At 46.1% G+C, this 25,943-nt stretch overlaps 1 protein-coding gene across 1 annotated transcript in view; it reads right to left on the bottom strand.

Annotated features, from left to right (window-relative positions):
* Positions 1–216: 216 nt before the first annotated feature.
* The window catches only part of LOC142592746 (lysosomal aspartic protease-like), a 62,824-nt gene continuing 37,097 nt past the window's right edge, over positions 217–25,943 (bottom strand). Inside the window, exons 3-8 of the mRNA XM_075704424.1 lie at positions 14,733–14,817; positions 14,429–14,549; positions 13,897–14,338; positions 6,766–6,907; positions 1,716–1,814; positions 217–576 (exon numbers count right to left, since the gene is read on the bottom strand). Of these exons, the coding sequence (XP_075560539.1) occupies positions 418–576; positions 1,716–1,814; positions 6,766–6,907; positions 13,897–14,338; positions 14,429–14,549; positions 14,733–14,817 (1,048 nt within the window). The 3' untranslated portion in view covers positions 217–417. The remainder of the gene's footprint in view (positions 577–1,715; positions 1,815–6,765; positions 6,908–13,896; positions 14,339–14,428; positions 14,550–14,732; positions 14,818–25,943) is intronic.

Below are 25,943 nucleotides of genomic sequence, written 5' to 3' on the forward strand. Positions count from 1 at the left end.
ATATATATATATATATATATGCGTAGACGAGCTCGTCCCCAGTTCTTCTCGCGGTTTTGCTGATCGAAAGCTGCCTGCTCCTCAGGTGTACATATGACGCGTGGCCTACCCATTTCGGAACCGGTGAGAAAATGCTGCGCGCGTCCTCGGCCGCGACGGAGAGCAACGACGTCACTACTGGCGCAGCCAATTGCGTGCATTTCTTTCTCTTTTTTCGGGCATGTGCATGGGGTTGCGCCGGAGGAGTTTTCGACGTTCAGGCGACTGACGGACGGACAGACGAATCGCCAGCCATATACGCTGTAGGGTGACGCCGTAGAAACAGTAGGCATGCTTTATTCAGTTCACGATCGAAGTGAAGAGCCGTCGTTTCGGAGGGCCGCAAGAGTGTCGCACGCTGGCGGCGACGACGCACTTCTAGACCGCAGTGGCGAATCCGACGCGGTTCTGGTTCCTGTCGAACACTGTGTAGTATTCCTGCATGAATGTGGCGCCTAAGATCCAGAGGCGTGCTCCCGACGCATCCGACTCGGAGATGCGCGTGAAGCACTGAACACCGCCGGTTTCGATCGGGATCTGGAAAAAAGTGCCGCGTGTCAGTGCGGTTGGGAAGGATCTCTTATTTAAAACTTCCTTACAGGCCTCTTATGAGGCGTAAGGGGGGCGTCACTGTAAGGACTAAATGGGTAAAATATATACATGACAAGTAGATAGTACAGTAATGTACACCCAACATTTTATACATATATTAGAGTATTGCGCAAAACTAATAGGAAACGGTTGTGTACATGTTATACAAAAAGACAAGAGATACAGTTCATTCAGCAAGCAAAATAACAATGTACAAAAGTAACCATTCCAACGTCATAGGTTAAAAAGTACAAGAAGAATAAAAAAAGAATGGCTCCATAAATAAAAACAAGAGATTGTGCAGAACGCGTAAAAATGAAAAAAAAAATCTTTTTTGTCGAAGGTAGGAGGAGAAGGAGGAGGAGGAGAAATAGACGGGAGGACAAGGTTAGCCAGTTCTCAGACCGGCTGGCTACATTGTGCTGGGGAAAAGGGGTAACGGGAATCAAAGATAACAGAAAAAGGATGTTGCAAATAAAAAGGAAATAAGGGAGGAAGAAGAAAAATAAAGTATAAAATTGAAAGGAGAATACGCCCCTGTTTAAAGTCTGTCTCCAAGACGAGTCCTCCGCAAGAAGCGCAAGAACGCTTGCAAAGCCTTCTGTGCTGAGGACGGTCTCAGCTAATGTCCCAGGACCTTTTCCTCCAACAAAGGGCATTTGTCAATACCATCTAGCACTCTTGAAATTTCTTTCCTGGGCGCGCTGAAGCCGAGGAACTCAGAGAAAGTGCGCGATTGTTTCCTCACAGCTAGAGTTATCGCAAGCAAGGCTGTTGGCCATTCCGATCCGAAATGAGCACGCATTCGTGAAGGCCACGCCAAGCCACAAGCGGCAGAGTAGCGTCTCCTCAGCTCTCGCTAGTCCTGACGGAAGGCGGAGCCGTAGAATCGGATCCAAGTTGTGAAGTCGATGGTACGTAGTGGAATATCAACTTATGAGCTGGCAGAATTAACCAGAATTTCTTTGGAAGACGATGACTTGGTAGGCTGTCGCTCATGCTTAGGTGTATTTGCGCTTGGAGCTTTTCCTCTTTACCCACCCCCTAAAGAAAGTAAGGAATAAAAATAAACAGTGCATATTTACCCTAATGGTGTATCTTTCTCCTGGAAGTGGGAAGGACTTGCCGTTCAGGTTGAAAGTGATTGGTGGCAAGCTGGCTATCCCGTTGCAATCGACCTCGTACTGCAAGCGTAAAAAATGAATGGGTGTAAAAACGTGAAGCTCAGTTTTGAAGAAAGAAGTAATTCACGTCCGCCCCACACACAAGCGCCCATGTAAGAAGGAGTGATGGCAGATGGCGCCAAAACCTCCCAGTTTGCACTACTCAAAATTGCATCATCCGCTCGCTAGGCTTTGTGCTGCAGAGAACGCGCTGCGAAGCTACCATGGTGACCGCAGCTCCATTGCACAAAGCCTAGCAAGCCGAGACAACACTCTGAGTTGGTACGAAGCAAAGAAATATCGCGTAGTTCGAGGCTCAACTGCGCGCCTGTGCTTCGAGTAATGTGCGTGTGCCTCGCATGGGTAAGCGCAGCGTAACTGGAACACCGAAGCGCGAATTGCGTCTGGCACATAACAGCGCGGATGTGAACAGGTTAAGTATCGACGCGCCAAGCTCCGGCATGCCATCACATAGACGCATGCGTCACATCACACCACGTGGACGCAGATCACATCGCATCACACTGACTCACGCATCTTCTGAGGCTACTATCCCAGACCAATTCTTCTCCCATACTGCCACTGAACTGTCCACCAACACCACCGCCGAGTGGCTGGTTCAAAGAAGCAGTCTACAAACCAACGGTGTCTAGTTGATTTCGTCAGGACAACTATGATGTGCGCCGACCCTGGACCCTGTACTGAGGGTTTTGACTGCCTTACAGCGCTGCAATGATCTCTCTCTCTCTCTCTCTCTCTCTCTCTTGTGGTCACCAATGTCACCTCGTTTTCGTAGGAGCTTTAGAGATTGGCGCCGGTAACTCACGGATGGACATTCAAATTGTAATGAAGTCCTCATATCAGCGCAGCGTCTCCGCGGCACTGTGTGCCTTTCCCTTTCACCACGAAAAGCTTAACAGCACGATTACCACGAGAGGTAGCCAGTGCTTTGTGTTAATTCTGTGATAGGCGATTATAGAGGAAATAATAAGAAAAGTGGCCGGAGATGTGTGCAGCATGTATCAGCTGCCCGTTATAGACACGGAGAAGCTGGGGAGCATCGTCACACTTCTTTAACCTTGTTAATGGTTTACGACTGCCTTCGTGCGCAGTAGACTCGTTGCACCGCAGTACGCCACGGGTTGTGCCGCACTTCCCATTTACCCTGTGCAAAGAAGGTGAGCACTTCGCGAATCCCGGATACCCCGCGTATCTTGCATGTCTCTTCCAGCCGCCCTTTTTGCTGACATAAAACTGTTTCGTGCCCAGCGGTTCGAACCGCAATGGGTGCACCGCGAACAACTGCAGCTTTTAGCGCTCGGGCTCCGTTAGTACGCGCGTCAGTGTTGCGATGGGGGGACGCCGAGTTCGATGCTATTTTGCGGAGCATGCGTTTCTTCAAACTGCCTTATTTAATTTCATCGCTGACACGATGATAACTTTTTTTTTCAGTTTGTTGCGGACGAGACACAGCTGGACAGCTCTGGCCTGAAGTGCGCAATTAAGTGCAAGCGCTACCTTAGGAGCTCGTATCTAAAGTTATGGGAATGGAGTGAGTGAGTGAGTAAAGACTTTATTTGAAAACAAGGAATTGACGGGTGACCTTGTTGTTAGGCAGCCACGAGCCCCTGGGCCCAGGCGGATTGTTCAGCTCTCTTGATGACCTTGGCCTGCCGGTCAGGGCCGGAGCTGAGCAACACGGCCTCCCACTGCTCAGTATTACTTATTTCGTGCTTTGTATGATTTTCCGCTGGGCACGTATACGGCCACATAATATGGAACAAATCCGTTTCTTTCTTGCAATGGTTACATGTATTAGGGTATTGGTCCAGGTAGTAGTAGTGATAGGCTACGGGGTTTGGGTAGGTGTTAGTCTGAAGTCGCCGCCAAGCTACTTCTTGTCGCTTGTTAAGCGATTTGTGTGCTGGCGGGTACACTGCCCTGGATAACGGAGAAATTATTTTATTTGTAATCGACAGAACCGATACTGATAATAATTGTTGTAGGTTAAAGAAAAAGAAAATTAGCAGACTGTTGTGAGCACATATTTTATTTAGCTTATCATCGTTTATTTAAACAAATATTGCCGAGAATTGAAATGAAGCTTCAAGTTTATGGCTCTTTAACTGAACAATAAGAAGCGATATCATGTTTCCGTGAACTGCGTCTATTTGGACATCTAAAGTGGACAGACTTCGTGTATTATGCACCTACTTTGAATTGATAAGGGTGCCTTCATGGAGCGGAATTAGTTTCTTGGCTGGATATGCGGTTTAGGTACTGGCAGGCACTAATGGCTGAAAACAGACGCTCGAAAACGGCCATTGTGTCGACTGACGAGTTATATGATTTCGCCGCGATGCCTTTAGGCTTCTCCAAAGCGCTGACATGTTGAAGGTAGTGTTGGACACTGTTCCCAGATGTCTTTCGCGGCACATCAGTCTTTGGTACTTGTACACCAATGTGGGTTTCTCTATAAGTTTTGAGTTTCATCTCAATCAACTTCAGCACGTATTTGGGTTTCTCAGAGCCACTAGGTCGTAATACAATTTTACGAAGCGTCACTTACGTGCTCCAGGTTACTATCCTAAGGCGCGTCGTTTCGAAAGAGTGCATTCTTCCAAATCTTGCCGAAATCCGCGCCGTTGCCGAGAAGTCAAAGCCAGCCACTGTAGAAGAGCTTCGGAATTCCATTTGTTCAAGCTCATATTTCTGGCATTTCATCTGCAATCTTGCCTTCGTCATTGCCCCTTTTGACGCAACTTGTCCGCAGCGCTGACTTCTTGGCTGAGCGCGATGACTGATTTACAGCAGTACGGCGGCTCCTCACGTCCCTTCCGAGAATGCACCACCGACAGAGATCCACGTGAGCGTTAGCTTGGTTTCTAATTTGGTGCTGTTTTAGCCGAATGCAATGACTGCGTAGGGCCCAACGCAAATTATAGGGAGGCGAAACTTCCTCCCTAAGGGGACACTGTTCTTCCCTTTCTGCACTATGTTTCTCAAGCGACACGTAGTATTATCAGAATTTCGCTGCCTATAAGCCAAGGAATGCCGGCTGCTCGCTCGCTCGTTTACCGCCGTAGATCAGTGGCGCCAGAAATGTCATGACGCATCGGAATATAAGGTTCTCGCTATTCTCCCGTCATACTGGTTTGGCACTGGGGCCCGTCTATACTGCTTCCAGCTCTACACCAAGCTGCTGCCCGCAGTCACCGCAGCCTCTAACTCATGCGAAAAACCTCTCTTCGCGAGTGCGTCATCGAGCCGCTCGAGCAGTGTAAATGCGATAGCATTAAGGGCTCCGTGTTGCCGAAAATCCGGTATCGGCGTCGCTGGACTGGCCCTTGAGCGAAAATTTTCGTAGATATTTACGTATATGTATATGCCACGCCTTGCCGTATGACATGCGGTATATGTCTGTTATTTTGCCACACCATTCTATCACTAAGTAGCTCATCTCTTGTCCATCATTCTTGACAAAGTTATTCCTCGGAATTTCGAGAATGGCAACCCACAAACAAATTTCATGAAGCAAAACAACGACAGCGCATGCATCTTATGGTAAATCTTCTGAGACTTAAATATTAACAGTTTCAAACAATAACAGAAACGTGAAAATGATGTGATTGTTTTGGCGTGGACGTACGCTTCCTCCTGGATCGGCCCAACCAAAAGGCCGCATTTCTACCAGAAAGGTTGCTTTCGTGGATACAGGTCAATGCTATCGTTTCCTGGCGAGCATTACGGTTGCATAACCTGCGGTTGCCGGGAAGGGTGAGAAGCAGTCAAGGTCTTTTTAATGTTATCGGGTTCCGCTCGTAAAGGTGAAACTTCAACCTCCTCAAAATGTTTCTTCAAAACACCGTTGTCGCGAGTACGAAACTATACGATAGAACGCGTCTCAAACGTAGCTACAATCCGGCTTTGTTGTCTTGAAGTTCGCATAGGCCGCTAGGATGGTTGCTTTTTCCCCGGAGTGGGGAGGGCGTTTGCACTGAAAAATATAGGTGCCAACACGAACGGCACACACAGTTAAAAATCAAGGCGATTTGTGGACTCGTATATTGCGCTAGCTATGTCTTCGACATGACCCACTGAAGGGGTCCTCTGTCGAATGTCTTCCATACGCTTCTTAATAAACTAGCACCCTCGTTTATCTGAGATCTGAGATCAGCTGAGATCAGCTGGAAGCTAATACGTCACAGTTGTCCACTTTACAAAACCCGACCAATATAGTTTAAAATATTGTCTATATTGTGTTCTAATGTGTGTTGTTGGCGCAGAGTTACGGAGTTGTAAGCTTTGTTTCAATTTTTTTTAGTTTTTCAATTTTTCGGCAATCATCCTTAAGAAGTAGAAGTGCTGAATCAATGTGGTTCCAGTAGTTGGTAGGATTAGGTTATCTTTTAAACTCAATAGAATTTATTGAAATCTGTTCAACTGTTGTATAAGGAGGGAATTTCAGCGTTTTACACGTATTTGAATAGGACGATCAGAGTTGGCTTCAAGCCTAAAGCTCCCTCTTAACGGCTGTTCGCAAATTAGCTGCTACATCGTCGTGACGACTTGCTATTAACAACTGTAATTTATGATTATGCCACTGGCATGATCAAACACGATATTATGCCCCTATGCTACTTCGCCTCTTTATTGTACCCTTTTCACAATAGTATAATAACGCGAATTTATTTCCAGTAAGGGGAAAATGCGTGGACATAAAATTATGCGCCATTTTCCGCCGTTTCTTTTATGGTGGCAAAAAACGCAAATATCGCGGTGAACAGAACACGGATACTTTTTGTCGGCATCTGTAGAACTGGACACTGGAACCGCGGTACAGGAGCCTTAATGACATAAGTGTTAGAATACGCCCTGCTTCGCTAGAAAATAGAGCAAAAATGGTCAGTCAACACCTACGAGGCGCGGATGAATTCACGTCATCGTGGTTAGATTTCTGCGGCGTGCTTACGTAACCAGCAGGTGTGCGCGTAGCGCCAATGACCCTGTGAAGGATTTCCACTTCCGCTTTGGGTCCACTGAGGAACGACGTTCCGGAATCGACCACAGCATTGCAGCCACCGACGCAGAGCGTCGTGCCTTGAACGTCCATGCTGTCCAGGGTAGAGAGAACGAGAATTAATGCACTGAAGAAATTCCCAAAACAGGCCACAGTACAGCGAAATAATACAGAGAAATGCCTTTGGAAACAGCTCCTTTCCTCCCCGTGTTCTACAGCAGCACCTACGCACTTCGTATATCGCTACGTGGACTGTGCCGTATGAAAATATATATGAACACGTTAATGGATTCACTCTGTTGCGGTCTTTTCTGAAATGCACCCGCAGAAGTTACCCTTTTAACTTTTGTCTTGGTTGCGGCGCTGCAGCAGTTTTGGTTGCTCATCTGTCGTGCGCTCTTTTATTTTCTGAAGTGTTTCTATATTACTTGAATTATGTAGGAGGGGAGAAAATGTGTGCCGCGAAATAATTATATTGTTGTTCGAAATCATGACGTCTATGTAGCTATAATTTCCGCCATTTTAGTTATATAGCATGAGCTATTTATTCATTTATTTTCTATACTGCCAGTCTTTTTATCGAGACCATAGCAGTTGGGCATATTTTTACAATGTAAGCGTTGATACAGCATTTTTTCATAGAACATGCGTATACAAAGTACAATAAACTAGATACGCTACATGTAGCTACGCAGTACAGACTGGAAAAAGAGAAATGCAGAAAGAAAGACATCGTTTTATGCATTTAATTAGTGAAGTCAACTCTAACCAGAAAAGAAATGTTATAAATACAATAAATTGTGATACAATACAACCTCGTGAAATATAAATGCAACACAACTATTTACAACCTAAGAATGTATAACTTAATACAATCTAACATAACATAACATAACCTAACATAAGAGATAGATCTAAACAATGTAAAAAACAAATTTGCATAAGACTAGAGTTGTAGTAGTTATTTCTTACTTTTTTCTATCATGTTACTAAAAATTGATGGCGATTCTATATCAGCTATTGTTGATTCGAGGTAGTTCCACTCCCTAACAGCAGTAAGGAAAAAAGAGTATCTAAATGTGTCTGTTCTACAAGGGTAGTCAACTAACATTTTGTTATGTTATGGCGTGAAATACGGGACGTAGAGAAAGTAATGTATTTTGAAGAATTTATGTTAAAGCGGTTGTGCAACAGGTTGCGTATGAGCTTTAGCCGAGCTTGCCTTGCTCTATTTACCAGTGTGTCCATTCCGGATGAAGCCAGGAGTTCTGTGGGCGAGTCAGTGGTTTTGTACTTGTTGTGAATAAACCGTACTGCTTTCCTTTGAACTTTTTCCACCTCGGTTATGTTTGTATTTGTGTGAGAAAATGAAACCGTCTTGGCTTATTCTAATACTGGCCGCACAAAGGTTTTATAGCATAGCAGTTTCATATGATTAAGAGCAGATTTCAGGGACCTTTTAAGGAAGAAAAGCTTACGTGTGGCTGCTGAAGTCATGTTGGCAATGTGCTTGTTCCATTTCAAGTCAGATGCTAGAGTCAGTCCTAGATACTTGTGTTGCAGAACTTTAGTTAGGGGTGTACCATTGAGAAAGTGGGTCAATTATGACATAATCTTCCTTGTTGTTACTACCATTGTCCCTGATTTCTTGATGTTAATAGACATTTGCCATTGTTCACACCAGGCATTTATCTCATTAAGGCATCTGTTCAAAGTAAGATGATCTTCATAGCTTCTTATTCCTTTATATATAATGCAATCATCTGCAAAAAGCTTTCTGCTGCATGGTATGTTAGTGGCGATACCATTGAAGTAAATTAAATGTAGTAAGGGCCCCAAGAGTGAGCCCTAGGGAACGCCATATGTGACGAACTGTACCAGATGGTGCTTGAGCATGGAAAGCGAACTGTGAACGTGGTGATAAAAAATCTCTAGTCCAGGCTGTAATGTTTCCGTTTCCAATAATTGTCTCCAATTTTGCAATTAGCTTGTTGTGACACACACAGCCGAATGCTTTGCTGAAATCTAGAAATATTATGTCTGTTCGACCGCGGTTGTCAATAGTCTGTGCTAGGTCATGCATAACTTCAGTCAACTGCGTTACTGCTGACATACCGTGCTGGAATCCATGCTGATTGGCTGTTAGTATGCCATTCTCTTCAAAATATGTTATTAGGTATTTTAAAGTTATATGCTCTAGTATCTTGCATGATGTACTAGTTAGTGATATCGGTCTGTAGTTGGAAGGAGAGTTTGTGTCACCTGATTTATGGATTGGTATTACCTTTGCTTTTTTTCCAGTCATCTGGCACACGTCCGGTTGAAAGTGACAAGCGATAGATAATGCCAGGATATCTGCTACACCATTCTGCGTATCGCTTTAAGAATTCGTTCGGGACGTCGTCAGGGCCACTAGAATATTTCGTGTCTTATCCGAGTACAAGAATAAATATTCCTGAGTCAGTTATGTTCAGTGAGTCGATGGTGAAACCTGTAGAAATTATTGGGGGTGGGGTGGACAAACCCGTTATCTGCAGTAAATGCCGATTGGAAGTACTTGTATGCATTAGCTTGGGAAACATTTTCGTCGTGGAGTCGTCCTGGCGGGATTACCTTGCGTGCGCGGAAGTGATTCCAAAATCTTTGTGGATTACCTTCTACGAAGTTAGGCAGGGTAGTATTAAAGTATTATTTTCTTGAGTGGCTTAGTCTGATTTTAAGTTGTGCCTTGGCGGTAATCAACTTTGATGTCTGGAGTGATTGATTTTTAGTCTTCTTCAAAGACCGGCGACGTAACCTTTTCATTTCTCGTTTGGCATGAATTACCTCACGCGTTACCCATGGGTTGTATTTCCACGATTTTCTTGTAGTTAACGGTTTAAATTGTTCAATGCAGTCATGTATTACTGTCTTAAACTTAATCCAGAGGGCATTTGCGTCTGCCGAAGGATTGCAAGCCATTTCCGCAAAATCTGTGAATACATGTGCCGTGTACGTCAAAACATTGGCGTCGTCCGATTTCGCAAAGTCGATGATGGTGCTTTCTAAAGACCTTTTCTTTGTGTACTAAACGACAGAGGTAGGTGACATATTGGAATGTCGTGGTCAGATATGCCTTCAACAATAATAGTATGTATTTTGTTTACAAAGAAGTGATCAGAGAGTAGTATTAGATCGAGTATATTACTTGCAGTACCGTGTGAGCGTGTTGGTTTATCAACTACTTGTTGTAGGTTAAAGTTTAGCATTAAATTAGCGCTTCTGAAGTACGTGATGAGTATTGTATTTTCTTCCAGTTAATTTCTGGAAGATTGAAGTCCCCCGTGATGGTAATTCTTAAGCTGTGAACGTGGCACTGCAGAAACTCATGTACGTTATTAATGAAGCTTTCGTCCGAGTCAGGACTTCGGTAAGCGCAGCCTACAATTATGGCAGTGTTGTTGCAGGTAATTCTGCAGAACACGGCCTCAGCATCCCTCGCATTTGGCAGCGGTTTGTATGGGAGGGATTTCTTTATCAGCAGTGCCACGCCACCACCACGTGTCTGTCTGTCTTTTCGAATGGCGAAGTAATCGGGCGGCACAAATTCGTGATTTAAGACAGCCGACGGAAGCCACGTTTCAGTTATCGCTGCTATGTCAGGATTATGTTCAAGGAGCAGATTTTCAAGCGCGTCAGTCTTATTTAAAATGGTTCTCCCGTTTACATTCAATAACGTTAGCTCTTTGACTGCGCTTGGCTTCGTGTGATTGGACGCTTTGCTCCAGCGTTTTTTTAAAGTAAAACTCTCTCCCCCTTGTCCTCATCCCAAGCGAAATCTTGGTCATTAATGTAAAGCTTATCTAATGACAAAGAAACCCTGTCATCGTTTTCTCGGTTTTCCTTGGCGCTATTCCACAGCATTTTCCTCATTTCTCGAGTTTTATTACAGAAGTCTTCCCCGATAGACAAACCTGTGTTTTAGTAAGAATAGTACGTACGATGCGGGCAAAGCGGCCGCGGCAATGAGACTCATCAAGAGGAGGTCCAACAGAAGAGCGGGGATGAAGGAGGAGAGTCTGACTATGCTCGTTCTATCCTTCGCAGTTAGCCACATAACGTACGTGGCCATCTTCCACAACTGGAGGCCGAGCGAACGTAGCAAGATAGACGCCACCATACGCAAGGCGTATAAGGCGGCACTCGGTCTCCTCGGGATCACGAGCACCGAAAAATTCATGGCCCTGGGAGTTCACAACACGCTGGACGAAATAGCCGAAGCACAGAGAACGGCGCAACTCGAGCGTCTCTCTGAAACGAGAACCGGAAGACAGATACTGCGCGACCTTGGCCTCGAGCCGAGGGAATGCAAGCAGCACAAAGACGTACCTATGCCCGATAGCATCAACAGAAAGCTCAGGGTCTGCCCGATCCCGAGGAACGTGAACCCGGAGCACAACAAAGAGCGGAGGTTGGCGAGGGCCAGGATTCTCGTGGACCTCCACGACAGAGAAGAAGGCGCCGTCTACGTGGACGCGGCGCAGTATCGAGGGAGCAGCGACGCATACGCGGTGGTGGCGGTCGGGGCATCGACGGGTGCAACGAAAACCGCGGCGAGCATCCGGACTTCAGAGGTGCACCGGGCGGAGGAGGTGGCCATCGCCTTATCCGTCTCCAACCCCGGATGCACTACCGTGTTGTGTGACTCTAGAACGGTAGTGAAGAACTACGCCAAGGGTAGGGTATGTAGTGAGGCAGCGCGCATACTGCGCAAGGCCGAAGACATCGGACGCAAAAGTGCTGTGGTGATTAAGTGGTTTCCGGCCCACATGGGCAGTGACGTGTCGGAACGTGGGAACGTGAACCACAACGAGACGACCAACTCGGCCGCGCGAGGACTAACCAACCACGCAGCTGCAAGCACGGCCGACTCGGAGTGTTGGTCGCGGTGCAGTGCCAAGGACAAAATGACCATCTTCAACGAAATAGTGAAGAGGTACAGACTTAACAGACAGACTACGCCGCCAGCTCACCCGGGGCTTACCCGGAAGGAGGCAGTGTTATACAGGCAATTACAGACGGGGTCCCTGCTCACCCCGGAGCTAGCTAAGCACGTGTGTCCGATCGTGTACGCGAGTGACGTGAGTAGACTGTGCGCGAAGGAGAGAGCCACCGCGGCTCACATCCTTTGGGACTGTAGTATAAATCCAGGAGAAGCCAGCGAGAAGACGACGATCCCGCCGCAGCTAGAGGCTGCAACGAGGAGCTATGACAAAGAGACACAACTCAAGGCTGTCCAGCAGGTCTCGGCAGCTCTAGAGAGGCAGCGACCGCGCGAAACCGAGGAGAAGGGGGGCAGCACCCCTAGGAAGGAGGCGGCGGCCCTCTCGGACCCGCGGAAGTAGCGAGGAACCAAGACCTCGAGGAGCACAATGCACGAGACTGACGTAGTGGCCGCGTCGCGGTAGAAGCTTGTCCTCCCTGCGTGGAGGGAGCCTAACCGACTCTGCAGACATTTTCACTAAAGTTGTTCTTCCTCTCTCTCTCCTGTGTTTTTTAGCTTGCGCCCCTTTCCTAATATGATAGACTTTTGTCTACAATCCAGAAGCCTAAAGATTACTGGTCTCGTTTTGTTATGCGCTGGTTTACTGAGATGATGAATTCGCTCTGTGGCAATAGGCTGCAATGCAAGCGTGTCCTGCATAATGGTCTTATTTACAGTTTGTTCTAGCTTTTCACTGTTTTCACCTTCTGTTTCCGTCAGACCGTATACTATTATAGGTTTGACCGTCTACTCTGGTTTTCCAAGTCGTCCATTCGTTTTTTCATTTTCCTTGCAATCTCTTGTACTTCGTGTATTTGGTTTACGCATCAAGTTATCGTCGACTCCAGGCACGACAGTGCATCTAGTTTTTGTATCTATACTAGTTATAATTTAAATAATTTTACCTCATTGCTTTGTCCCTCTGGACTTGTGGACACCGAATTTCTCCTGCAAGTCTGCACGCTAACTTTTAGCTCCACTATTCTCTCGCTCCTGTGGGTTTCGGAAGGAGGGAATGGTCAGGGGGCTACTCTGATTTCGCGAGGGATGGGTTTTGCACAGGTGCAAGTAGAAGCCGGCGTACAACGAAAAAAAAAATAGGGGAGAAAACTTCTCTCGCCCAGCCTGTGTGAATCCTTCTGTGGCTATAGCGGGTGCTTGACCTCTTCAAATTGCTCCCGTGTGACACAGAGCAAGAGTGCGAATGGTGAGGGTTGTGGGCCCACATGAAATGGATGGGGCGCAGCCAGTTTGACCCAGGTTCAAATCTATCCTCGCAGTCAGTGTTACCTTGTGCCACAAAATATATTTGTGCTACCATATGGAATGCGACGGGTTTCACACATTACCGCACTTGAAAAGTGGCGCTCGTGCGGAGCAGTTGCCGGGAAGTTTTGCAAGGCTGGATCCGCCTGCAGCAAGCAACATACTCCTCCTACTCGCTTCCGAACGGCGCATCCACCTTCGGATTCCTTTCCAGGCAGCTGCAGATCCATGGCCTACTTCCGACATCCATCATAATCGCTTTTGCACTGTCTTACGTGCGCTCGCTACATTCACACGTCGCCAATAAGCGCTATCGGAGACACCGCTAGCACTCGCCAGTAGGCGCCGAGATTAGAACCAGTGTTCTGCATGCGACGTTGTCTCCACACGGTGCGCCACAAAGCACTTAGCGCCCGCAGGTTCCAAGTTTTCCTGCTGATAGGCAAGCAGATGATCGCAGGATTCAGAGTCACGAGAGCGAAATTTAGATCCGTGTTTACTTGTTTGTTGATGGCGTTTAACGTGGTCATGACAGCTTTCTCATTTTACACGCGCACACGAATACTTCAGATAAACGGCCTATTCCGTGTAAAAGGACGGGTGTTACAGAAGCAAGCATCTCGGATGATGGCTTCTAGTTGTCACGAAGACATCTTTGTCTAAAGCTTCTTGGTAGCTACGAAAGTGCAAAGAGACCATGAAAACCGCGTCGAGGCTCGCGCATACTGGCCCAACGTGCTTGGCGCAAAGTCTTATTCTACCTATCCCATTCCCTCCTTAGCAAGTGCGCTCACTTGTCCATGGTGACCTGCCAGTGACCGGGCTGGTTGACGGCCACATAATAGATGTCACCCGTGTGGCGTTGCGCGTTGATGCCTCCGAAGTAGATCTCCCCGCCGTTTTGCTCGCTGGGCTGCTTGCTCAGGTAGAGCGAGAACACGGCCTGCTGGACAACGCCCTGCTTCACCATGGCGTCGAACAGTGGTAGCTGGTTGTTCTGCGAGATGCTCGGGAAGGCCAGTCCGAAGATGCCGTCATACTTTGCGCTCATGAACAGCTTGCCGTCTGAGTGATCCATCTCGGCGAACTTGTACTGCGTCACAGTGGCCGGACCGACGCCCACGTTGTCGATGCTCGTGACGCCCCGTACCACGCCGCCACTGTAGCGGATCCGGATGTACCGTCCGTTTTTGGTGTAGGTGCTGGACTGGCTGCTGTCATACTTTGCGTGGTTACCTGCGATCGTGTGGAGGTAAGAAACCGAGGGTTACGAGTTAGGTTTTCGAATGGCGTAATGAAAATCATAGTAGGCGTGCGTATACTTACGGCAGGCCATGCTCTGATCACAATTCACCGACGGCACCCAAAAGTTACTGGAGCCCGTGTCCATGAGTAGCTTGAAAGATTGGGGCGGGGTACCGATAGTCAGGACTCCGTAGTATTGCATCTGTTTAGGAATAGTAAGCGACAACAGAAATGAGAAGAAAACATGAATGTTGTCGAAGCGGATTTCTGAAGAATTATTTGTCTTGAACTAGAAAAAACTGGGATGCACTGTGCACCATTGTCAGCTAAATGGGAGTGTTTATTGACATGTAAGCATATTCCCGAAATTAATTTTTAAACTTACATTGTTGTAATTGGTCAGGGTTATCGGGACGGGAGCCCGTCCGAGATTCGCTGTTACATTGGGGTCTTTCCATCCCAGTTGGATACTGAAAAAAAAAAGAAGAAAATTGGAAAGTAAGTACACCAGGAAAAAGAAAAGGCGATTTCGTGTACATGAGATCTTGCTACAATAATGAGGTTTGCAATATCACCAATTGATATGTGGTATCTCCAACGTGTCATAAACGTCTATTATCCGTATCAACACTCTAAACTACATGTATAAGAGGGTCAACAGTGTTCTGTTGCTGGCGTCTGCAGCTTTTGGCCATTATAAACATGCATTTACAGAAAAGAAACGGTACTGCGGTCTTACTGTGATATATGGTTGAATTTCGCCACGCAGGCGATGTGGGAAGCCGCCCGCTGTGATTGCTTGATGGCTATGGTGTTGGGCTGCAAAGCATGAGGTCGCGGGATCGAATCCCGGCCACGGTGGCCGCATTTAGACGGAGTTGAAATTTCGTAAACACCAGTTTACTTATATTTAGGTGCACGTTAAAGAACCCCGGATGGTCAATATTTCCGGAGACTCCCACTACGGCGTACCTCATAATCAGATCGTGGTTTTGGCCCGTAAAGCCCCCGATTTCTTTAAATATATGAACCTGCGAATTCCACGCCAGTTCACAATTACATTTATTGCTGTAATGTGTAATGCTCTTTTGGATAAATATGATAGCGGAGGAATGCGCTTAGGGAAATGCTCGCTCATACGGCGTCACGTAGCACTAAAGGGAAAGAAAAAAGAGTAGTGCCTTGGCATCTGCGGAGAAGCTTGCCTGTTTGCTTCAACTACGTTTTCTTACATGAAATACGTGTCAAACGCATATCTGGTTTGGCTAGAATAACGTTAGCATAACTTGTGAAATGTTTGTACGTCGGATTCCTTTAAAGTTGTGCTTTAGATTGCGAGATTATAAGCTGTTGTGTGAAAAATATATACCAGTGATATGAATACAAACATTTCGTTTTGCCTGCGTCCCTACAATTTCATTGTTTTCAGCATAATTTTAATAAGAAATAGCGCGTGTCAATTCATGCATCCGAGCTTCTGGTTTAAAGATACATTAAAGGCAAGCACGAAATAAATCATGAATGGCCATGTATTTTCTCGAAACACAATTTTCTTTTGCGTGAAGCTGTTGATTACAGTGAGAGAAAAAAAATGCTGTTTCGCCCTTATGCAAAACAGTGACACGACAGATGGCCCAGTATTATGCTCAGTAAGTATTGCACTATTTCGAGCGCTTTAGCGCGGAAGAAGTTCTTCAAGCTATGGTCCATTTAAGAACACAATGGAGTCGTTTTCAATCGTTAATGCGTTGAGCAAACCTCCGGAGCCGCTATCAAAATCTAGGACGTCACGAAACGCTGGTGCGGGAAAATGAAGGGGCCGTCTCCCGTATTTCGTATTCACGTATCTTCTGTCTTACCAAGGCATTCGGTGACAGCAAGAGTTGTCTTTTCGGCATTCTAGAAACGTTATTTAATGTTTACGAGAACCGCTTAAATAATTACTTTTAGTGCCGCTTTAAGGGTGACAGGGTGACAAAAAAGAAGAAAGCGTAACTAAAACAAGGTGAAATATAGGGCCTACAGTTTCAGGACGTTCGCTATCTTGCATGAAATTTGAAACTTTCCTAAGTTCTCTCCAAGCTAGCGTCTTTCCTTTACATAAAAAGGGTAATAAATAAAGGGTCTGTACTCAGTCATCGATCAGTGAAGCTGTAGAGAGGTTATTGTATAATCGTATCAGCAGCTACGTGAAAAAAAAAAAGAAGAGCCTTATTGAAGCCCTGCCAATATGTTTTTTTTGTACGGGTAGTATGACTTCGTTAATTTTGATATCATTAATTGATTTCGCTAGGGAATCAGTTAAACTTGTTAATTTTGTGGGCTTGGTTTCTTAGACTTCATTGCGAGCTTCTTTATACAATCAACCATAGCATTTTCTTTGCCGAACTACTATTTATTAGAATAAACATTCCAGCACAATGTTAAAACGTTACCAACTTCGCCGAGAAATATTGCGTGTACAACATAATAGTGTGAACACCAGGTGCTTATTCCGGAAGAAAAATTATTAACCTAGGATTGGCATGAGGCCCATACCGGTCCTTTACTGTTCTGAATTTAGGTCACGTCGCCTAATGTAGGGTAGCAAACCAGAAGCCTCTCTTCACGATAACTTCGCTGCCCTTTTCTCTAATGATATATCTATGTCAATGATTTACCCAAGTGTCCTCACTATTCATGTAGTATATCCTACGTTCAGGTCGTACTTCCATTTCAAAGAGAATTACCTCGTATGCCTGAAATGGCTCTCAATGGTCACCTCATTATGGCTTTCGACTGAGTGGAATTTCTCGGTATTCAATTAGATTTTCACTTAATGTTTCTTTATCACATTGCTTGCGTAAAATAACAACAAAAACAGGATTTCCCATATGAGCACTAATCAAGCCATGTGCATTTTTTCCCCAAAGAGACATTATTATCGGCTTGATTTGCTTTCATAATCATATTACCACTGGCACTGCTTCTTGGGCTAGTTTTTATTACTTTCACGTTTTCTGTTCTGTACATAAAAAGAAAACACAGGTGATTGGCATTATTACTTACAGCGATTTTCCTTGAGTGATACATCTTGACTGCGTATGTACTGAATTCTTCCTGTTAATTATTTGCTCAACTATCCTCAAGGGATCTTAGTTGACAAATTACTAAGCGAACAATTTTCTTATAAATTCACAGGCTCTATATCTTGCTTATAATTCCCAATAGTACCAGTGTTTTATCTCATGGTCATTTTCCTTTACATGTATTATTATTATTATTATTATTATTATTATTATTATTGACTTTGAAGACATATATACAGTACACACGAAATGGAAAGCAAGGAACAGGCTGACAACTGACACTTTCACTGCCCCTTGTCTTTATATCAGCTGTATCTGACGGGTCGCATCACGAATATAGTCACAAGCTGAACCTGAACGTGAAAAGTACAAAGACCAAATACGAATTCGCGTTTTCTAAAAACAAAACACTGTGAATATAAGTAATTCAATCACGTGCACATGCTGACAACGTGAGCAATAATGCCAAATTTGCCTTTTGAGAGGAGGGCGCCATAAAGTGGTTTCTTCACAATTTTCAAGGGCGAACCTTTCATTTCCTAGCTACTTGCGACCTTTGAGGGTTTTTCCCTCCGAGTAGACGACGAAGCGGTGGCGAGGCAGACAAAATGGTTTATGATAAACCTATCTGTACTCGGCCTACTGATGTGCCAGGAAACCGGCTTTGTTCTTTACAGAATTAGGCAATGAAGCAACAAGCGGCAGCTAAGTATCCCTATTGCAACAGATATGCGCGCCTTCAAGAACGAATGTCTTTTATTAAAGCGAAGCGTTCTTTTTGTTCCTCCACGTGGTCTAGCGTGTCTGCTCGGTCGGGTTATTGCCGAGTAAAGTGTACCGATTCCGGAGAGCTAATGCCGGAAACTCTAATCCGAGGTCGCGTGGCGGGCGCTTTTGTGGGATAGCGCGGGTAAGGCTGAGCATATAAAAACCGACGTTGTAATTGTGCCCGTGGCTTTTGCACGGATGTTCTAGGACCGAAGCGCATTCTCAAACTTAAGAAGAAGCGCCTCACCGTGCACGTGCATATTCACTATAAGTATACGTGGCGCAAGACGCGATGCAGCACACCAAGTTACATGTATGCGCGTCACCGCGAAGCCAATTGACACATAACTTATGCGCTGGTAGGAGAACCTCGCGCGTAGTTGGAAATAAAATAAGATTGCACCAATTATGCGTGTTTTTTGCATAGCACTTAATTGGAACCTTTGAAATCGGACGTGGAGGAAAGGGTAGCAGACATCGTAAAACATGACGCGGTGCCCTAAGGGAGAGGCCATGCGGTACGCAACACCAAACATAGGTGTATATTCAGGGGGGGGGGGCAAATGATGTCGTTCACTTCCCCCCCCCCCCACACACAAAAACACACTTTTGAAAACGGGCACTGGCACTTTCCGCTGCACGCTGGAAAATCCATTACAACTACAGCTGAAGCGAAATGTTCTTTCTGAGTAGAATGACCACATAAGTAATGCTTTTCTTTACTACGCCTATCCATGCTTGGACAACGAAGGTTGCCTTTTGTGCCTTCTCGGCATTTCCCGCATCGAACGACGCGCGGGATTCGCCATACATGCTCATGTTACGGATACCACCTGGCGCTGGGCAGTTCCCGCCCTAACAAACCTGCAGCTTGCGTACCTTGCATCATGCCCCAGTGACTATAAACTATTATAGTCAGCCGCGCCCAATGAATGATGTGCTCTACAGCCTGAAATCGTTGGATTATCAAATGCTGGAACTATTTAATCCCTGACCGTTGCAGCGTTGCAGTCTCAGTATCTTATCACCATCAGAAATCTAATCAAACATCTTACAGGTATAACCGTAAAATTTAACTGTGCAATCACGACTTATCGTAGATGTGCTCGTGAAAATGACCTTGGGCGAACTCGCAGAGCCATTTCAATATCTACAGAACCGACTGGAATTTTTTTCTAAAGGCATGTGTCGCTTCTGACTGACGATTTCAGTTTCAGGCTGTTTCTAGTTAAGAGCTACACTATTGCTTGTTTCGCAGCAGAAGCAAACACAGCAGATATTTCGTAATTTGAAGAAGATGACGCCACTTTTTGGGGATGTGTACCGAACATTTGCATTGTGTAAGTTGCTTATGTATTCTGAAAGCACTAACTGACTGGTCGCTTTATCCGAATTTTCATGCGTTATACACCGCATTTGCTTGTTTTCCCCTGGTATCCTCCTTAAAATATACGGAGTACGGTGTTTATATTTATTCGACGTACGAAACAATGTTGCGAGTGACGAGCGATATATGTTTAGTCTGTGTAGGTCCATTACAGCCTTTGTAGAAAATTACTCATTGGAGCGTTCAAGCGTGTCATACGGCCGCTAATCTAGGTGTTTCCTTGACTCCTAAGACAACGCACGAGATACGTACGAGAAATTCCGTGAAAATGCGAAAATTTTAAGCGCAATTCGGTTGCGAAACTCACTTTGATGACTTACACGCAAATGTCGCAGATAATTGCTAAACCCTCGTTTTTTCATGTATTTTCGTGAACTACTGTAGCGGCGCGACTATCGCCCCCACAGCAGGTGAAGGAGGAGATGGGCTCACGTGCAGGTCGCGTGAGAATTGTACGCACTAGCGCGTTCGACCTGAGCGACCGCGTGGTCGGCCGCTCCCGAGATCCCGCTGCACCGTGGCGACGGCGGCTATACTTGTTCGCGCCGCCTGCCACAATACCGTCAGTTACGAATTACGATCGAGTGTTGATGAATGTGTGAAATTTAAATAATTTTATCCCAAGGTGGGGGCTCGAGACTCCATACAGAGAGCTAGTCAAGGTGGGAGAATGACTATATGCATTTTATACTGGCCGAACGCCGAGTCTTCCAGCTCTACTTAGTTTGTGGATTTCTTAGACTTTGCCAGTGAACTGCTGTCTCCTCCTTAACTGCGATGGAGATGGAGTCTCACGCGCGTCCGCCGGACTCGGCAGTGCCCGCGGCGGCTGCCTCCAGGAAGCGCAACGGCACCGAGAACGACACTGACAGCGACGACACCATGCAGTATTATGTCAGCAGTGAGGATTCCTGTGACGACACCTTCGAGCTGGTGCGGAGTCGTAAAGCAAAACGAAGGTTTCTCAGCGCATCCTCGAATTCGAGTAAGTCCACCGTGAGATCTTCGCGGAATACCGAGGAGCTCGCCATCCTGTTCGCGCCAGTTCTCGCTACTGATAACCTGAGACGCATGAACAGGCAAACCGTGTCTTCACATCTAGAGGCACTGGTTCCGAATGAAATCAAAGATATCAGAGTGAACATCCGTAAGAACGTCCTAGCGATTGACGTAGAACACGCGGATGCATTGGATTCTTTGCGCAATGTCACGGAACTTGACGGGATAAAAGTCCGCCCTCATATTTTGCTGGGCAAACAAGTCAGTAGCGGCGTAATTTACCATGATGACGAGACCATTGTCGACTCCGATCTGTCGATCTTAATCAAGCCAGCTACAGAAAACACCATCATCACAAACGCGTTTCGTCTTGGCACATTACGGTGTGTCAAAATCATATTTAAAGGCGAATCCCTCCCATCACATGTAAAGGTGGGCCACTTCCGACACGCAGTTCGCCCCTTCACACCAAAACCGCTGGAGTTCTGGAAGTGCATGAAGTTTGGGCATGTGAGTAGTGTGTGCAAGAACACTACCGTCTGTTCTCGCTGCACTGGGCCCCACACCACTAACACGTGCTAGGCCAGTGTGCTGAAGTGCAGAAACTGCAGCGGCCCTCACGATGCATCCTCGAAGGAATGCCCTTTAATTCGCAAGGAAATGGCAATATTGAGGAAAATGGTTAGAAACCACTCGTCTCACCGAGAAGCAGCAACATCTATTAGGCGGCGACGATCGCGTCGCCGACGTCGATCACGAACCTCCAAAGCCTCTGCAGCGCCCCAGCCACGTACATTGCCACCTACTCTTCCGCCCAGGCCAAACGCAGTCAGCTCAAAGGACAAAGGTGCAACGAACAGCTCTGCTGCTGACGCGTGGCGTGCACTCCCGAGGCTACATGCTCCTACTGAGCGAAATCAGACTTCTACAGCAAGGGACACTTCGACTGTTCCTGATAAATTGACGGACCAAGATCAGCAAATTGTTGTCATGATCAGCTCTCTGGTGAGTACTATTCGTGTTCTTCTGGACAAGATACAGACACCAACAGCTCGAAGTGCGTTGCAAGTGCTGGATGCCATCAATCCGGTTCTAGCAAGCCTTCAGAAGTCCAGTGCTTGAGAACTTCTACAGCAGAACCATGGCTCATCGACAGCAACAGCGATCGTTCCGGGATGATGTCAGAAGTGGCCCCATATTCCAATGGAATGCGAGAGGCGTAAGGTCACATATTTCGGATTTTCGACAGTTCGTGTTGACTACCACTTTCCTATACTGGTGATCTGTGAACCGAACTTATCAGCCTCCATAAGACTATCAGGATATGAACCTTTTGTTTCAACAACGTGTGTCCGTAGCAGTAAGGTTCTGGTTTACATTCGCAAGGACCTAACATATTTTTCGCAACCCGTAGTGCCACACGACGGTAACTAATACATATGTGTTAGTATGAAAAAGAAGAGGCTCTCTTTAACTATTATTGGCGTCTACCTATCCCCAACAAGTCAGTTTGACAGCAAAAGACTAGAAGGTATTATGGCTGCTATTCCCGGTCCTTGGATAATAACAGGGGACTTCAATTCTCACCACCATATATGGGGAAGCTCCAGGATAAATTCGAGGGGCAGGTAACTAATATCCTTTGCATCAGGCCACAACCTGTGTCTTCTAAATGAGGGAAGTCCGACATTTCTGTGAGGAACAACGTACAGCAGCTGCCTTGACTTGACTTTGGTGTCCCGTTACCTGACTTCGAGCGTGCAGTGGTTCACTGATATTGAAACCCATGGAAGTGATCATATTCCGACCTATATGTGAGAATCGATGGACTAGACGCCGCATTACCGGATGTATCTCGCCAAATCGACTGGTCAGTCTTTCAAGATCGAGTAGAAGACACCTACAAGAAACATATCGCACGCAGATTAGAAGACATAATTGCAGACGCAATGCAAGATTGCACGCGTTGCTTCACACATTCGAAAAAGCGTACAGAGAATGACATTGAATTGGAAAGGCTTCGTACAATACGTCGCCGGTCTGAAAGGAGGTACGGGCGCACGAAGTCAATTCTTGACCTCAGAGAAGCTCGCCGCATGCAAAAGAAGATAAGACGCCGAATGGATAAGCTAGCGGATCAAAGATGGAAATGCTTTTGCGAGTAACTAGACCCCCGCAAGCCATTGTGCCGTGTGTGGCGTACCCTACGGGATCTGTGCTCAAGACCCCAGCAACGACACCCTTTTACGCCCTCGCTCTCTATCAAAACCGCCGTGAGATAGACGTTGCAGAGGAATTTAGCGTGCAAATCGCCGGCGGCACAGTCTTAGTCCCTGGCATGGCTTTAAGCGACATCTCCCGTCCACGAGATACCAGTACGGAGGCTCCATTCTCTATGGAAGAGTTAGAAGCTGCTATGGCGCTCTGTAGGTATTCGTCTTCACCAGGGCCCAATGGCATAACATATACTGCTTTGCGCCACCTAGGCCGAGAAGCACGAAGAGAACTCCTGAGCCTTTTTAATAGTTCATGGCAAGATGGTGTCGTCTAACAGGAGTGGAAACGCAGCCGCCTGTTACCGCTACTAAAAGCAGGAAAGTCGCCGCTCGAACTGGCATCATATCGGCCTATAGCACTTGCCAGCTGCGTCGGGAAACTCATGGAACGCATGATCCTCATGCCTCTCGAATGGTACCTAGAACACCACAAGATTTACCCTGATTCAATGGCGGGATTTCGATGAGGCCGTTCATCGATTGACAGTGTCATCGATCTAGTGTCATCTCTAGAACAGCAAAAATATTTTAAACCATTATCAGTAGCGCTCTTTCTGGACGTGAAAGGCGCTTAAGACAAGATTTCCCATCAACCCATTCTAGACGCACTTTTGACAATTGAACTAGGAGGGCGAGTATATCGATGGATCAGAAACTACTTGACACAAAGGTCCTTGTTCGTACGTACGGAAGATGGTCCGACTACCGACCACTACATATGCCCAGGAGTTCCCCAAGGTGGTGTTCTAAGCCCTACTCTTTTCAACCTCGCGCTTCTTGGCCTGGCCGAATCCCTACCGGAAACAGTGAGTGTCTCAATCTACGTCGACGACATCTGCATCTGGTCATCAGCGGTCACTCGTCTGCAGGTTCGCGCAAGGCTACAGAAAGCAGCAACTCAGGCATCTCACTATCTTCACACACAAGGCCTTACCATCTCAACAGAAAAATGTGCGTTAATCGCTTTTACACGAAATCCAATGTCTCGTTATCCAGTATGCATTAATGGCCAGCCTATCTCCTACAAGAGAAATCATCGGTTTTTGGGTGTCATTGTGGACCGGGACCTCTCTTGGAGCCCTCATGTTGCCCACTTGAAGAAGAAGCTCACATCTATTGTTCATGTCTTCAAGTTTATCGCCGGGAAAACATGGGGATCGTCAGTGGGCTCCATGCTACAGTTATATCGAGCACTTTTTATCGGATTGCTACGTTATAGTTCTCCTGTGCTTGCTAAAACATGCAAGTCAAATCTTCGAGAACTTCAGAGCGTGCAAGCACAGGCACTACGTGTTTGCCTAGGACTTCCGCGGAGCGCCTCAACAGCAGGAACCATTATAATGGCTCGAGACCATCCGATCACGACTTACATTATTAGCACCGACACGCTTAGGGCCCATGTTCCTCATGTTTCACGCATGCAATCAAGCTCTCTTGCCTGCCTGCCGGAACGACGACCACAGGCGTCCTTCTCCAACGAGGTCAGCATCTATCGTGCCTGTCTACCATCGGGCTTCACACCCTCAGCACGTTCAACCTCAGCTTTGTGGTGTTTAAAACAACCTCAAGTGCGTCTTACGGTTCCAGGGATAAAAAAGAAGACCGACCTGCCTACCTTGGCCCTGAAGCAAGCAGCTCTGGATTGTTTGAACACTTTCTACTTTGACCGAGTCCAGATATATACGGATGGCGCTTCCACTCAGACCAGCTCCACCGGCGCAGTGGTTATACCATCACGGTCAATTAGCATCCGATACAAGATCTCTCACATGACAACATCGACCGGATCGGAGCTTGTTGCCCTCCGAGGTGCCGTTGATTACATTAACAACCTACTCGCTAATCGGTAGGCAATATTCTGCGATTCGAAGGCGGCCTTACAACGTCTTCTGTCATCTCTTCGTCGCGGGTCGTGTGAACAACCAGTGTCGGAGATACGAGAAATGCACCATCGTATGATAGCGAAAGGACACGACGTCGTGTTTCAGTGGCTGCCTGGCCATTGCATATTCATTTATTGTACAGTCAGTCAGGCTACGTCTCTTCATTAAATATATTGAATCACCCGCTCTAATTACATGCACAAGGGAAGAAATATTCTTTCGCGATTGCTCTCGAAACGCCACACTTCAAACGTCCCGTCAAAGAGGATAGTGCCTTCATGAAAGCGGTCGTGTGAAGCGATACATTTCACTCAGAAGCAAAATGGGTGTACTTTAAGAAAGCAGAATGTTCAATTTACTCAACGCTTAATGTTCATTGTCTATTCCTTGCAACCACTGCACTGTAATGGCAAAAATAAGTCGCGTTCACAAACGTGCACGCCGTGAATGTAGGGGATATTACGAGATTCGTAGTTTGTTTCCCCAGTGTCCTCGGTGAGCTAAACAAGACATCTTGTTTACATCTAGCAGAAATTGTGGGCATGGTATGGATAAGGTGTAGGCAATGTTCCCAAATGAGTGGGTTAAATGCACATTTTCCAGTAGAATACGTATGCAAGTGGTCCATAGCGTAATTAGTCTGTTTTACGAGCGGTGTAAGACTTAGGCGGCTGCGCTGGTATAAATACAATTGGGGTAAAATTTTGCGAACATCAGGGGAGCAAAACTCCAAGTTTGTGCGCCATGGTAAATACGTCTTGATCAAATACAGCGTTAAAAAAATGTAAGCAAGTGTTCGAAAGTATTACGCTACTACTATTAGCGAGGTTTCCTAACGTCCCAAGAAAACTCTGCGTTTCAGATATTTTATAATTTGAAGGAATAGGCAGCACATTAAGTGCAATGTGTCGCGTAGTTTTAACCTTTGTGGCGTATTTAGAAGCATTGCGAAAGCTTATTTAAGCCTGTTCTTCTTTATTACTTTTTCATGCATGATATATTAGTTTCACCTGGTGTCCTCACTGAACTAAAGAATGCAGCTTCGTCATGTTTGGTGACGTTAAAGACAAGTTAATGGATGATGTGTAAGTGATGTTCAAAATGGATGGGCAATTTGGGCTTTCGCAATAAATTGCGTGTACAGGCACTCCAGAATTTTTTTTATTTAGTTTTTTATTTAGTACATACTGCAGACCCTTTTCAGGGTCCAAGCAG

The sequence above is a fragment of the Dermacentor variabilis genome, chromosome 1 (assembly GCF_050947875.1).
Source record: "Dermacentor variabilis isolate Ectoservices chromosome 1, ASM5094787v1, whole genome shotgun sequence".
Lineage (NCBI taxonomy): Eukaryota > Metazoa > Arthropoda > Arachnida > Ixodida > Ixodidae > Dermacentor > Dermacentor variabilis.